The sequence below is a fragment of the Embiotoca jacksoni genome, unplaced genomic scaffold, assembly GCF_022577435.1.
Source record: "Embiotoca jacksoni isolate LCO1_2020_lvr unplaced genomic scaffold, fEmbJac1.0.p SCAF_14, whole genome shotgun sequence".
NCBI classification, from domain to species: Eukaryota; Metazoa; Chordata; class Actinopteri; family Embiotocidae; genus Embiotoca; species Embiotoca jacksoni.
The window spans coordinates 10,522,501-10,534,727 of record NW_027185274.1 but is presented as its reverse complement, the minus strand read 5'-3'; the positions used below and the strand labels follow the sequence as shown (position 1 = coordinate 10,534,727).

Below are 12,227 nucleotides of genomic sequence, written 5' to 3'. Positions count from 1 at the left end.
ATTAATGTAATTTAGGAAATTAACATACACCAGACAGAGATACACCGAGAGAGACAGACAGATATCGTGTTTTTTTTTTTTTTTTTTTTTTTATCTCCAAGCGTATTTTAAAGTGCGTTTTATTTCCCTCTCTGACCTCCACAGCATCCCGTGCAGTTAGGCAGCCACATTACACACACGCGCACACACACACGCGCGCGCGCACGCACACACACACACACACACACACACACACACACACACACCGTGAGCGCGCACCAATCAGTTGGCAAAGTTTAACGCGCCGCTGACTCTCACAGTGTAGATGCGTTAGATATATAAACTAGTGAACTATGCGGGATATTTCTCAGTGACTGACCAGAATTTTTGGGCTTCACGGTGATAAGACGTTCGGCGCCTATAATCTCACGTCTGACCGTGAACAGAGCTATATTTTCCTCCACCTGCGGTCTGTTGTTTCGTTTTGCTCTTGTTGTCTGTGGGCGCTTATAACTTTCAGCGGAAGGCAAACACTTCGATAATTTGGCACTTTGGCACAAGACGGGACTTCGTCTGCGTCAGGAACGGGAGTCAACAAGTGGCTCCTTTGTGGGTAGAGGACAGCGATATTGAAAGCTGGAAGTTGCTGAATGGGAAGTTGTGACAAAAACTTCTCTTGATCGCGGGGAAGTTTGAAGTGAATCATCTTTCGTGTAAGCCACTGGACGGTGTGTAGAGGACGTTCACCAAGTCTTTTTAAGCGTATACGAGTTAGTTAACACAATGAGAGGACCGGTGGGTTTCCAGATGTGGATGGTTTTATTGGTGGGCTCTATAGCCGGGCTCGGGAGGGCTCAGGTCTCCACAGCCAAAGTGATACGGAGCAACAACAGGAGAGACGGTGAGATGTCTTTATTATTTCATTACTTCAGTCACTTCTTCTTGAAGCTGTGCATGTCAACTCTTTATAAGTTGTTGTCTTTTCCATGAACGCATCCCAGCTGTGATATTGAAGCAATAAATAGAAAATACTTTTCTTGCACTCACTGATTATTTTGCGGTAGCTTGTAGTGTAGACATTATTTTATGTGACAAATGAGTGACATGGCTCGTGGTAGCCAATGACCCGTTGACGCACTGAAAAAACGTTTTAGGAGAGGGGTGGAGGTGGGAACAGCGTGGGGACACTGATGAAAGTTAAATTATGTAAAGTTAGTGCAAGCCGAGCTGTGGGGAAAGAGAGAAAGCAAAGCTTTGTTAGATGGAAATATGCTCCACCTTTTTCCAGATTTTGAAAACTGACTATAAGCGCCTGTCTCTAGGTGTTAGTTGCCTTTTAGTGAGACTTTGTCATTGCCACAGTGTCACATCTCTCCTGCAGTGAAGCTAAAGTCATCAGATTCCCTGAACCTCTTGCCTATAAAACTTTCTGGAGGTGTGCCATGCTTACTTTTCACTTGGCCCTGAGGCTAAAGTCACAGTGCGGTACCTTTGATGCACATACACACACACACACACACACACACACACACACGCACACACACACATACACACACACACACACACACACACACACACACACACACACACACACACACAGCTGCAGGGTTGCTTTTGGCCGGGAAACATGAAAATACCAGTGTATTAGTTTCTAACCTGAATAACTGCCCCTGAGGTCCGTTTCACCAAATGTGTTGGGGTCGGTCACGACTTGAAGTCTGAATGCCCACACAAATAGCCGATATCTCCGTGACCTTTTACTGCCCACCAAATACCTCTAAAACTGTCTGAAGTTCATTATTTCCAACTGCATTCATTTATTCATTTTATCTGGCAGTAAATCTAATCACATTTTGATTAGAGCATCAGAGTTTTATCACGTTAATCCGAGTGTGTATAGCATCCACGTATGTTTCACTGATAGCACCCTGTCAGATGGATCTTTAATGATGTGCCACATCACAGTATAGTCACCACAGAGTGACAGCTGGACTATAGCAGACAGGACATAAAAGCAGTGAGTGTTGACAAAGAAACGGATTGTTACAAAGCAGAAGTTGATACTCGAAAAAGGCAACAGTTGCACCAACTATATTTGATCAAGGTTCAAAATAGCAGCAGGATAAAAAGTGTCTGCTCTCTCAGACTGAGAAGAGAAATAATGAAGCAGGAAAGATCAGAAGAGTCGGTGCTCTAATATGCTTTTGTAATACTGTAGAAATGGCCGTTTTTATCACTTGTTTGAACTGATTTTAATCAGTGCTGTTTCTAATGTAACTCAGTGAGAGTCCGTCTAAGACTGCAGTTGCATTGAAAACTATTCAACCCCTTTAACCAGAAAGACATTGTAACGGTGGGAATATGATGTGATAAAAACACATCAACTCAGTCAGACAAAGTTTAATAATGCATATTTGAGTGATCTGCGAGGAGCTAACACAGACAAATAAAATGTTCTATAAAAGGCCCAGAAGCCATTTTACACCTCGCATGTTTAATATTTAATATTAATTTTCTTTAATCTTAATGACCTCCAGTAAATGTTTCCAGTAGTTTTTTCCACAAGCTTCTGACATCCACTTTTTTCTTGTTGAATTTTCATTTGTTTTCTGGTCAAGAATTGAGTGGTTCAAGGTTTCTGGGTATGAGGTCCTGGCTCACCTGGTGTTCTTCTTACAGTCATATATTTTAGTTGCTGCTTTCATCGGGGTCACCTGCAAGTCTTTGGCAGAAATACAGGGTTTTTCTCAGCTGTTGTTCTCAAACATCTGATTCCTCTTGGGGAAATTTAGTTCTTTCTTCCATGTCCAAGAAGATTTGGTGCCATGCCATAGTTTTAAACTCATAATGCTACCAACTGTGTCTTTTAGGATGTCTTGGAAATCTGTTTATAAACAATTGTTTTTTTGGCTCTAATGATATTTTTATTGGAGACAACTACTTTATCTTTGCCACTTTCTCTAACAAGCTTTAACTCTTGCATAGTTGGGCTTTATATCTGTATCAGCAGAAGCAAATTCAGTGTTGCTATGGTGACAAAAGTTGAATTTCATTTTCCAACAGTTTGGTATGTCTTGCCAAATAATCACTAATAAGTGATACAAAAAAAACAGACATATTAGGTAGAAGTTGAATAGATATGAATCACTCAAGTTGCAAAAACAATACATGCAAAACCAAAAAAATATATAACTTCTGTGACCCCTTTGAGCAAACACAACGTTGGTAAAGTATGTAGGTACAAGTAATACTAGTTTAGATGTAAAACAGGTAGAGCGGCGGTGGGGGGTGTGAGTGATGACGACAGTACTTCTGGGACACCAGGACTGCTGCTGAGCCTTTACGAGGTGTCGTGGGCCGAACTCGGCGAAACACCGGTGACGGGAGGTGCCCAGTCGATAACCCCAGCGCGATACTGCACACTCTCACCTTGGTACCAAAGCTTTGCTCTAGGTGTCTTACTTTGGTGCATGATAGATGGTGCATAGCAAGCATAGAGTCGGCTGTGAACTCGAGACGTGTTTGGTGGGGGAAGACGGGTATTAAAATTGAGACAACTGAAAGTTATTTAAAATGTTCTACTCTATTTTTTATTGTTTTCACAAACTGAAAAGTTTTGGTTTAGCCTGCTTTTCCCACAGAAAAATGTGGGATCTCTCTGTAGACATTGCCAGGAAATGGATGATTGTATAAATTGAGAAAAGGGAAAGATGACAGTTCTCCAAGTTTCTGCCGTCTGACGCTGGCTGGAATACGTGTTACTGTGCGTATTGGCAGTTACTTTAAAATGGAAGTTTGATAGATGATGGTGGACTTATCACTGCTGTACTGTTTCCCAGTATTGCAATCAAATCTCTTCGAGCAGTCATTAATGTTTAATCAGTCTGACACATTAGTTTTCAAGATGAGATGGTAAAGTGTTTTAAACTGTGTCACTTGAGGAGAAGAGTGCAGCCATTCAATAAAGATCCTCCTGACACAACTGTCAAACTATTTATATGTTATTGCTAAAGTCATATGTTCTGATACTATCAAGTCAGACTGACATAATCAAAGTCCTTCATCTCTTTACACAGACTATTGTGAAATGTGATAGATGCTATTGATACAGACCGGTTGTTAGATGCTTTGATTTCACGGTTTTACAATAACCCACTGCCCAGAAGTTATCTTTACTTGCCAGCGTGTGTCTCTGTGATTTTGATGCTATGATATGGACACTTAGTTCTGTGCTTTGATTGACTGCTTCTGATTAGAGTTGGTTCCATCTGCAGGAGTCAACCTGGAGTTGATAGGTGCTCCGCCGCTTTCCCTCGTCCATTTGCCATTGTGAATGTGCGTGCGTGTCTGTGCGCACCCCTGTGTATTTGAATGTATGTGTTTGTGTGCAAATGTTCTGACAGAGTGTCTTAGCTCACTTCGAGGAATTCCCCCCGAGGTTTTTTCTCTCTTGTGTTTGCTCAGCGTTTTGCTCGTTCTTTTTGCCCGCCATTGAAGTGTGTCTGTGTGTGCATTAAAAGGGGAGGGAGTGGTGGTGGTGGTGGTGGTGGTGGGGTGGAGGGGGGGGGGGGGCAGTGTGTAGTGAGACGGAAAGACAGATTGTATTTGTCGAAAAGGAACCACAGAAATATGCATGTAAACACACACAACAGTAAACGCTATTTGGCCTTTCTGCTCTGAGCAACTTATCATCTCCCCTGAAAAGACCAGATGACCCAGATAGGATAAAAACTAATACAGAGGCACAGCCATGACACAAGCATCCTAAAACATCACAATCTATCACACATGCTCAACTGCATTAAAACCGAGTCTGTCTTTCTGAACGCTGCTGTGACATTGTTCTTGACAACAGAAGAACATGTCACCACACATTGTTCATGTCCAGCACATCGTGATACGAGAAAATGTTTGGCACTCGCTGCCAATTTGGGATTGCCCTCTGCTGGCTTTTAAGAGAAGCGTGACTAAATTATTTTATTAGTATCAACTCAATATTTATCTCTGACAGTCAAAGAAATTCTCTCATCAGGTGTTCAAAATCCAATGAAAAAAAAATGGTCAGAAAAACCCACCATAAATAAACAACACTCAGGATTCATATCGTTTTGATTTTCAGTGGTATGCAACACTCGCGAGCCTATAGAGTCTTTTTTTGGAAAGTTAAAGACAATCTGCTGACGTCAGCTAAAATATTTAACTTTTTTAAAAATCCATTTAAAGTATATTAAGATCTGCCCTTTCATGGTTAGTTGTCTTGGTGCAGCCGAGTTAACCTGAATTCACACTGGTGTGCTCAGCTACTGAGTTAAAATCACTGTTGTAAAACGCACAAGGTTCAGTGCAGATGTTGCGCAACTCCGCGAGTACGAGGGAATGTGTGAAATACTCTGGAGATTTAAGTCCATTGTGATTTTTTTGAACTTTGTTGGCTTTAAGATTAACTGAAGTTTGGCTGACGCTTCGCATTTGTGCGGGAAAGTATACATTCACACTCGCACACATTCGCATGCAAGCTCACATGCATCGCACAGAGTTACACTTGGAGAATACAAAAATGGCACATCCAGAGACAAACCATGATGGCAATCGGTGCCATGGTTAACCTGTTGTGTCGAGTGTGCAGTGTTTAGTGTGTCATGAAATTATCCCTCAGCGTGCAAGTAGCCACTTTGTTAAACAGAGAATATTGTATTTCAGTTTGTGGCAGAAAAACGATATGTGTTATTAAGGGTCCTGGCGAAGCCTTCTGAATCCTCTCCGTCTTTCTTCCAATAATTCTTCTCTTATCGTTTGCCTTCCTCTCTCAGTGCCGTCTTATCAGTCTATGCCTCGCTCTATATCATTCCATCTCTCCCGATCCTCCTACTTCAATCTCCCCCTTTCTCATTTCTATCTTTATCTTGCAATCTTCCGCCATCTGTTTCTGCTGTTTTTAATCAGCAGCTATTTCACCCGTTTGGCTCCGTGAGTAAATATAATGACAAACCATGCCACAGACAACGGACATCCACACCGGCATATTCAGACAAATCAAAGGTGCCTTTACGAGGATAATACATTTAGTCAAATTTAGTTTGTAATCCCACGGAGATTTGAGCATCCACTGTGGCTGAACTTGAAAGACCTCCTGGGACGGCCCCTGTCTGCTCGTGTGTGTGACATATCAGTTACTGTGTCCACCCAGGTTGAGGTTCCAGAGGAGCTGATTGCATTATCCAACCAGCGCAGCAAGGCTCAGTGCTCTATGAGATATATGCGTCCCAGCTTCCAGCTCTCCTCTCTCTGCCAGCACCCTTTTGTTTTATTCAGCTGTTATTTTCATTTTCACCACACCATTTACCCTTCACTAATAACATCCAAATGACCCCTACTGATCATTGACGGAATAACACCTCATTTCGGAAGCCTCCATGCAGTTTATTGTTTGTATTACAATAAATAACGTGTACTTATCGGCATTTTGTGTGTTTCCTGTTTTTGCCTCTGGAATGGATAATGGCTGTTCAGTTCCTGTTCCTGCTACGCAGTCTAGTTCAAATCTTTGTAGATTAGTTAGGTGTGTATTGTAGCTCTCTGACATTTGGTAACTAGTTTGGCAGACAGTCTTTTACCTTGTTTGGTTTTCAAGTCTGGATTTGTCCGTTTTGATGCATCATAGACCGATCGAATGGCGAAAATTGATGTCTGAACTTCCCCTTTGTTGTCTGTTCTGTGATTTACACATTTATTTAAAAAGGTTGAGAAGTTAAAAGGTACAAGCTACACAGTTGCTCACTCAGACATGCTGTAGGATAGTATTGCAATTCTCGAGTGATTGTGGTAACAAAATGTTTGTCATACCAGTGAGTGTGATGTCATGGGCTCCTTCAATGTGTCTGAGAATTCAAGGTGGCAAACAACATATAACAACCGCGTAGACTCACACAAATAATATACTTCGGGGTCACACACATTCCTGAGCATCCAAACCTAAAATGAGCAGGAAAAGAGATAAATGTGATACAAACAACAGGAGAGATCTTAACAATGCTCTCAAAGAAAAGAACTTTGTCTCACCAAACAATCCCACCTCAACATTCATTTCGTAGCTGTTTGAAAAATAAAATAAAAAAAAATAAAACTGGTATCACGACAAAGCATGTTGTACACCTGTTAGTCCACTACAACGTATCGTTTCTGTTGTCAGGTTAGGAAAAAAGTGTCATCTTCCTAAATGTAAACTATTGTAAATCAGAACCATTTTGTCCTAAATTAATTCTTTGTATGTGTCAATTAGGGAAAAAAAACAGATTTTTTTTTTTTTCTTAGCAGGAGTGGGTGGCCATGAGCCTGGTCACTCCATCTTCATAAGCTTTGACGGACTGATTTACAGTATGACAGGATGCAAACACTTTCCAAATGTTTTTGTGTCACCATATTAAGCACAGGGGTGACAGCAGGGAGGAGTGTCACTGAGTTTATTGGAATTCATGAGTCACACTCAGGACACCAGACATGGAACTACTCCCCACCCGCCCACCCAGGTCCACACACATGCAAACACAATTACAGGATCTCCCTTTCAAGGGAATCCCCCAATAAACACTTTTCCTCCTCTCTCACACACACACACGCACGCACGCACACACACACACACACACACACACACACACACTTTTGCATGAGCCAAAGTTACCCCACCCCATAATGTTTGGCAGACAGTCTTTTCCTCCCCTGCACAGGGGAAATAGGGTGGTGACCACTTGGACAGCCTTGGAGTGTGTGTGCTGTGTGTGCAAGAAGAGAGGAGTAAAGAGTGAAACGCTGCCTTTGAAATTGAGTGAAGCTCGGTGTAGGCTTGTGTATGAGGTGGCGCTCATATTTTAGGAGGAAAGGGCAGTGGGAGCGAAGTGAAAGTTTAGAGGGGAGCTTAGAGGGCACAGGCGAGGAGAAAGAAAAGGTGTGTAAGAGAGAGATATGCCAAGTTGAAAGACCTGTCTCTCCACTTTTCTGCTCTGTCAGCTTTCAAAGCGATATAACCAACAGCAAGCCAAATGGGCAGAGTATAAAAGAGGAGATGGAAGAAAGCAGGACTGATAGAGGAGTGGAGGGGTTGAGATAAGATATCCCTATACCAGAGGGAGAGGAGGACCAAGTATTGTACCAAACATCAGCACATTATCTGATCCCAGTATCTGATCAAAACTTAAGCCAAAGGGGGGAAAAAACATGACTTCCCAGGTTTGGATGCTCGGGCAGTTCCCACTCTGTACACTCTCGAGATGCAATTTGGCTTTTTCAACTCATGCCCTCAGTGTGATTTATAAAAGAAGAAACAAATTCCTAAACATTATCCAAACATTCAGAATATCCATATAAAGAAAAATTACATTTCATTTCCTTCCACTAGGCATACTGGTGTGTGAACTCACGTATCAGCCATCATCATTCGTTATCTATTATTAAAATGAAACAAATTATAATAAGAAGATAAACAGTGAAGACGTGTTATGTGGAGTGTAAAAAGGCACTTAAAGTTTTATACACTAGATGCATGATAATGAAGGAAAAGAAAAACTAACCCAACATGATTATTTTAAGTAAAACAAAAATCTGGTATTGTCGTGTGTATATCTGTAACCGTTTACAGAATATAATGACATGATGATTAGTGGTGACTGTGTACCTGATGAAGAAAGTTTTTGAGTTTTGCATTCCCTCACATCATTCCCTCTGATCCATAGAGGAAGGCTGAAATGTATAATGATATACACTCACCTCGCACTTCATGAACAGCACCTGTTTAATCTACTATATCCAATACAACAGCTCCAGCATAAATTCTACTTTTACATGGTTGTATATTTTCCGTTTTTCAGTCAGTTTTGTTTTGTTTTGCTTTTCCTGCATTTACAGCAGCTTTTCTCAAAAATGCAACCCGTGAAGCTTTATGTAATTTTGGTGGTAAAATTTGCTGGAAGTTGCATTAATTGCAAAGCGAGGAACAAACTGTGATTTTAGTTTTTGCTTCGTCGTTGTCATTTCCTATCATAACAAGCATAAAACACTTTTTTGTTTTTATTTTCTGAACTTAAACAACCATAGGCTCGAAGTAAAACAACAAAAAAGAAAGAGTAATAATATACGTAATAAGTGCTTTAGTTTATGCACAAAAACAAACTGCAATCTCTTACAACTGTAAGGGTGCACATAATTTATGCATGACACAACAACTCAGGATCACACTTCATTTCCTCTCCCTCATCTGAACTCTGATAGCCTAATTCTCACGATAAGACCAAATTTCCCTGAAATCTCTTCACTTCCTGTTTTGCCGTTTAGTGCTAAAAAGAGCAAAGTCTGAAAGTCTGAAGAGCCCTGCAGACTGTAGATGAGGAGCGATTTCTGTTTTTCTTTTTTTTGATAAAGCAAAGTTTTATTTGGAAAAACGTACTTCCTTCAGCAAAGTTTCTATTGAGGAGGTTTACTGCGGAGAAATTGCAATTGGATTTTTTTTTTTTAAATTGTAAACTCTCGCAAATATTGCGGTGATTGTTTGAATTTAAACACGTAAATCATTGTGATTACAAAAATGCAATTTCCCTGTTGTTTTTTTCTGAAATTGTCAGTGTAGTGATAATTCTACTTTATGGTTATTAATGAGGCTGTAGTAGTTGTTGTTGGTATATTTTGTCCACACCATTAGCATATCTGAAGGGGGCAAAATACCAACACACTAACTGTTCATATGTATCAAGAGATATGCCAAAAATACAATACTTCATATGTGGTCATGTGAAGATTTTTGAGGTAACGCAAAAGTATTCTTCAAAAAATTCGACATCAAAACTTTGTGACTATAGATGTTGTATATGCTATATACATAAACTTACATTACATTGGCTGGCCACTGGGCTTACTTTTTAATGCAAACTTGTTATGAGTTGTGCAGAATTATTTATCTCTACTGATGTGCACTGTCTTCCTTTGGCTATAATAACACAATTTACAAGCCAATAAAGCACTTCTGAAAATGTGCCGAGTTGGAGACACAGTGGAAGAGAATTAGAGAGCTGGCTGAGAGCAAGAGAGAGAGAGAGAAAGGGAGACAGATGTTTAGTCCTTGTTGAGTAAAGTCTTGGCAGCTGAGCCATCTGACTGCCACTGGATGCAGATAACGCAGGAGCGGGAAAATGCAACGGTGAGAAGGAAGGAGGTGGAAGGTGCATGGAAGGAGCAATGAAGCCAGTTATTAGGCCAGTGGATGAAAGAGAAGAGAAGATGAAGAGAAAAATGATGGCAAAGAAGGAAATAAGCCTTTTTGGAGAGGACGGCAGAGAGCTGGGACGAGAGAGCGAAAGAGGAATTAACAGAACTGGAGAAAGTGGGAGACTAGACAAGTATAAAGTTCTAATTGAATGGAAGATGAGAGGTTGAGTCGGGTAAAGCAAAGAAGAACTGAGGGAAGAGATGAGAGATGCGGTCGTCTGCCAATATGTGAGGCTCACAAAAACAGATGACAAGAAAGAAAAAGATGAAAGAAAGAGCAAGTGAAAGACAGAGGGATGAAAAGAGATGACAGAAATAGAGAGTGACGGATATGAACAGAGACAGAGTAGAGGTGTGAAAAGAGCGATATAATGGAGTGCATGGCATCACAAGAAATACAAGCAGGAGGGGTGTGCTGAATAAGCAGTGATAAACAAGAGACGAAGGGAGAAGAAGAACAGAGAAAAGTTCAGAGAGACAGAGGGAGTTCGTGAGCAGTGATTCACGGCATCCCCAGAAAGTCGGAGAATCACTGATGAATAAGAATGAAGGATTAAGGGGGAGAAAACACAGTGTGCAAAAATGCAGTGTGTACTTTAAAAGGATGTAGATTAACTGCACAGGGAGCTTCTCTCACAGTCCTTGACAAACAAAGCTAATGTGACTTAACAGTAAATACATGAGAAAGCTGCTGATCCGTTTGTTTGTGGGAGTTAAAGATACAAAGATAGGGAGAAGGCTGGTGTTTGTTCGTGTCTGTGGATGGGTCGTGGTTGAGTGCAGTGATACTACCCTGAACTACAGCCTGTATGAAATAAACAGAGCAAATTAATTTGCTTTGCTAAAATTGACCTCCCTTTATTTTCCCCCAAAACACCCGGCAGTAAAACAACGTTTCATCTCAAATATGGTCTGTAACGGATCCACCGGTCAAACCTACACATACTTCCGGCCCCGACATACATTTCCTGCATAAGGTGTTGGACCGCCATGAGCTGCCACAAAAGAGTCGAATAAAAACGCTTCATATAACTGTGGTGTATAACGATGCCACTGCAGTTGCAGCTGGTGTGTTAATTGCATCGATGTCCCTTCAGGCGAGGTGGTACAATGAAACAGGCTCTCTGAGGGGATTGTGGGGGAAATTAAAGGGATCCGTAGTGCATCTATTTAGCAGTCATTAGGATTTGAGTTGGATACTAACAGAAAGTTTTCTGATTTATATATCATGCGCTATAAAGTATTGACTATATAGAAGGAAAAGATGTTAAGATCCTACATATGGTAGGTGAAGAACTGCACCCATTTTCCACCGTACACAAACCAAACATGCTTTTCTTCTCAGGTGCTCTGATGGTAGCTTTCACCCACAGTCACACGTATCACGTAGACTTCACGCCTGTGATGTTTGTTTGTTTATCTGCCCAATGAACTGTGTATGGGTTCAGCGTAAGCCTACTCATCCCTTTGGGAGCTGCTACTCAAAAAGTGCTCGTGTACACTGACAAAGTCTTCAGTAATAAGTAACTTGTTATTGGGCTCGGCTCCCCTCATAGAAATGGAGTCGAGAACGAGCTGAACTGTGAACTTACAACTTACTTATGCAACCTTTGTTGTCATGGCAATAGTAAATGCGCTTTTAAAAACTGTTCCAACTTTCCAACTTGGCAATGGGAAGAGATGTAGCAAACCATCCATCCAACAAGGAAAAACTGTCATTACACGGCTCTTTTGGGACACCATATTGTCATTATTTATACGACCCCTGGAGGTCGCCTAACTTTAAAACGTAGCTGTGGGTCGTAATAAATTGCTAGCTCAAAGAACCTATGGGGTCATTTTTTGAGTGTCTTTTTTTTATATTTTTGCTGCAGTTCCTGCTGCTGCACCCGCTGTGCTCACTTACTGCTGCAGCTGTTAATATAGCACTTTATAAGCCTCATCAACAACCATGTATCCAACTGCTCTGCTCTGAGGCGAGCTGACCCTGGGAGGAA

At 41.2% G+C, this 12,227-nt stretch overlaps 1 protein-coding gene across 1 annotated transcript in view; it reads left to right on the top strand.

Annotated features, from left to right (window-relative positions):
• Positions 1-346: 346 nt before the first annotated feature.
• pdgfd (platelet derived growth factor d) overlaps positions 347-12,227 on the top strand; it is a 52,429-nt gene continuing 40,548 nt past the window's right edge. Inside the window, exon 1 of the mRNA XM_069147909.1 lies at positions 347-880. Coding sequence (XP_069004010.1) covers positions 763-880 — 118 coding nt within the window. The 5' untranslated portion in view covers positions 347-762. The remainder of the gene's footprint in view (positions 881-12,227) is intronic.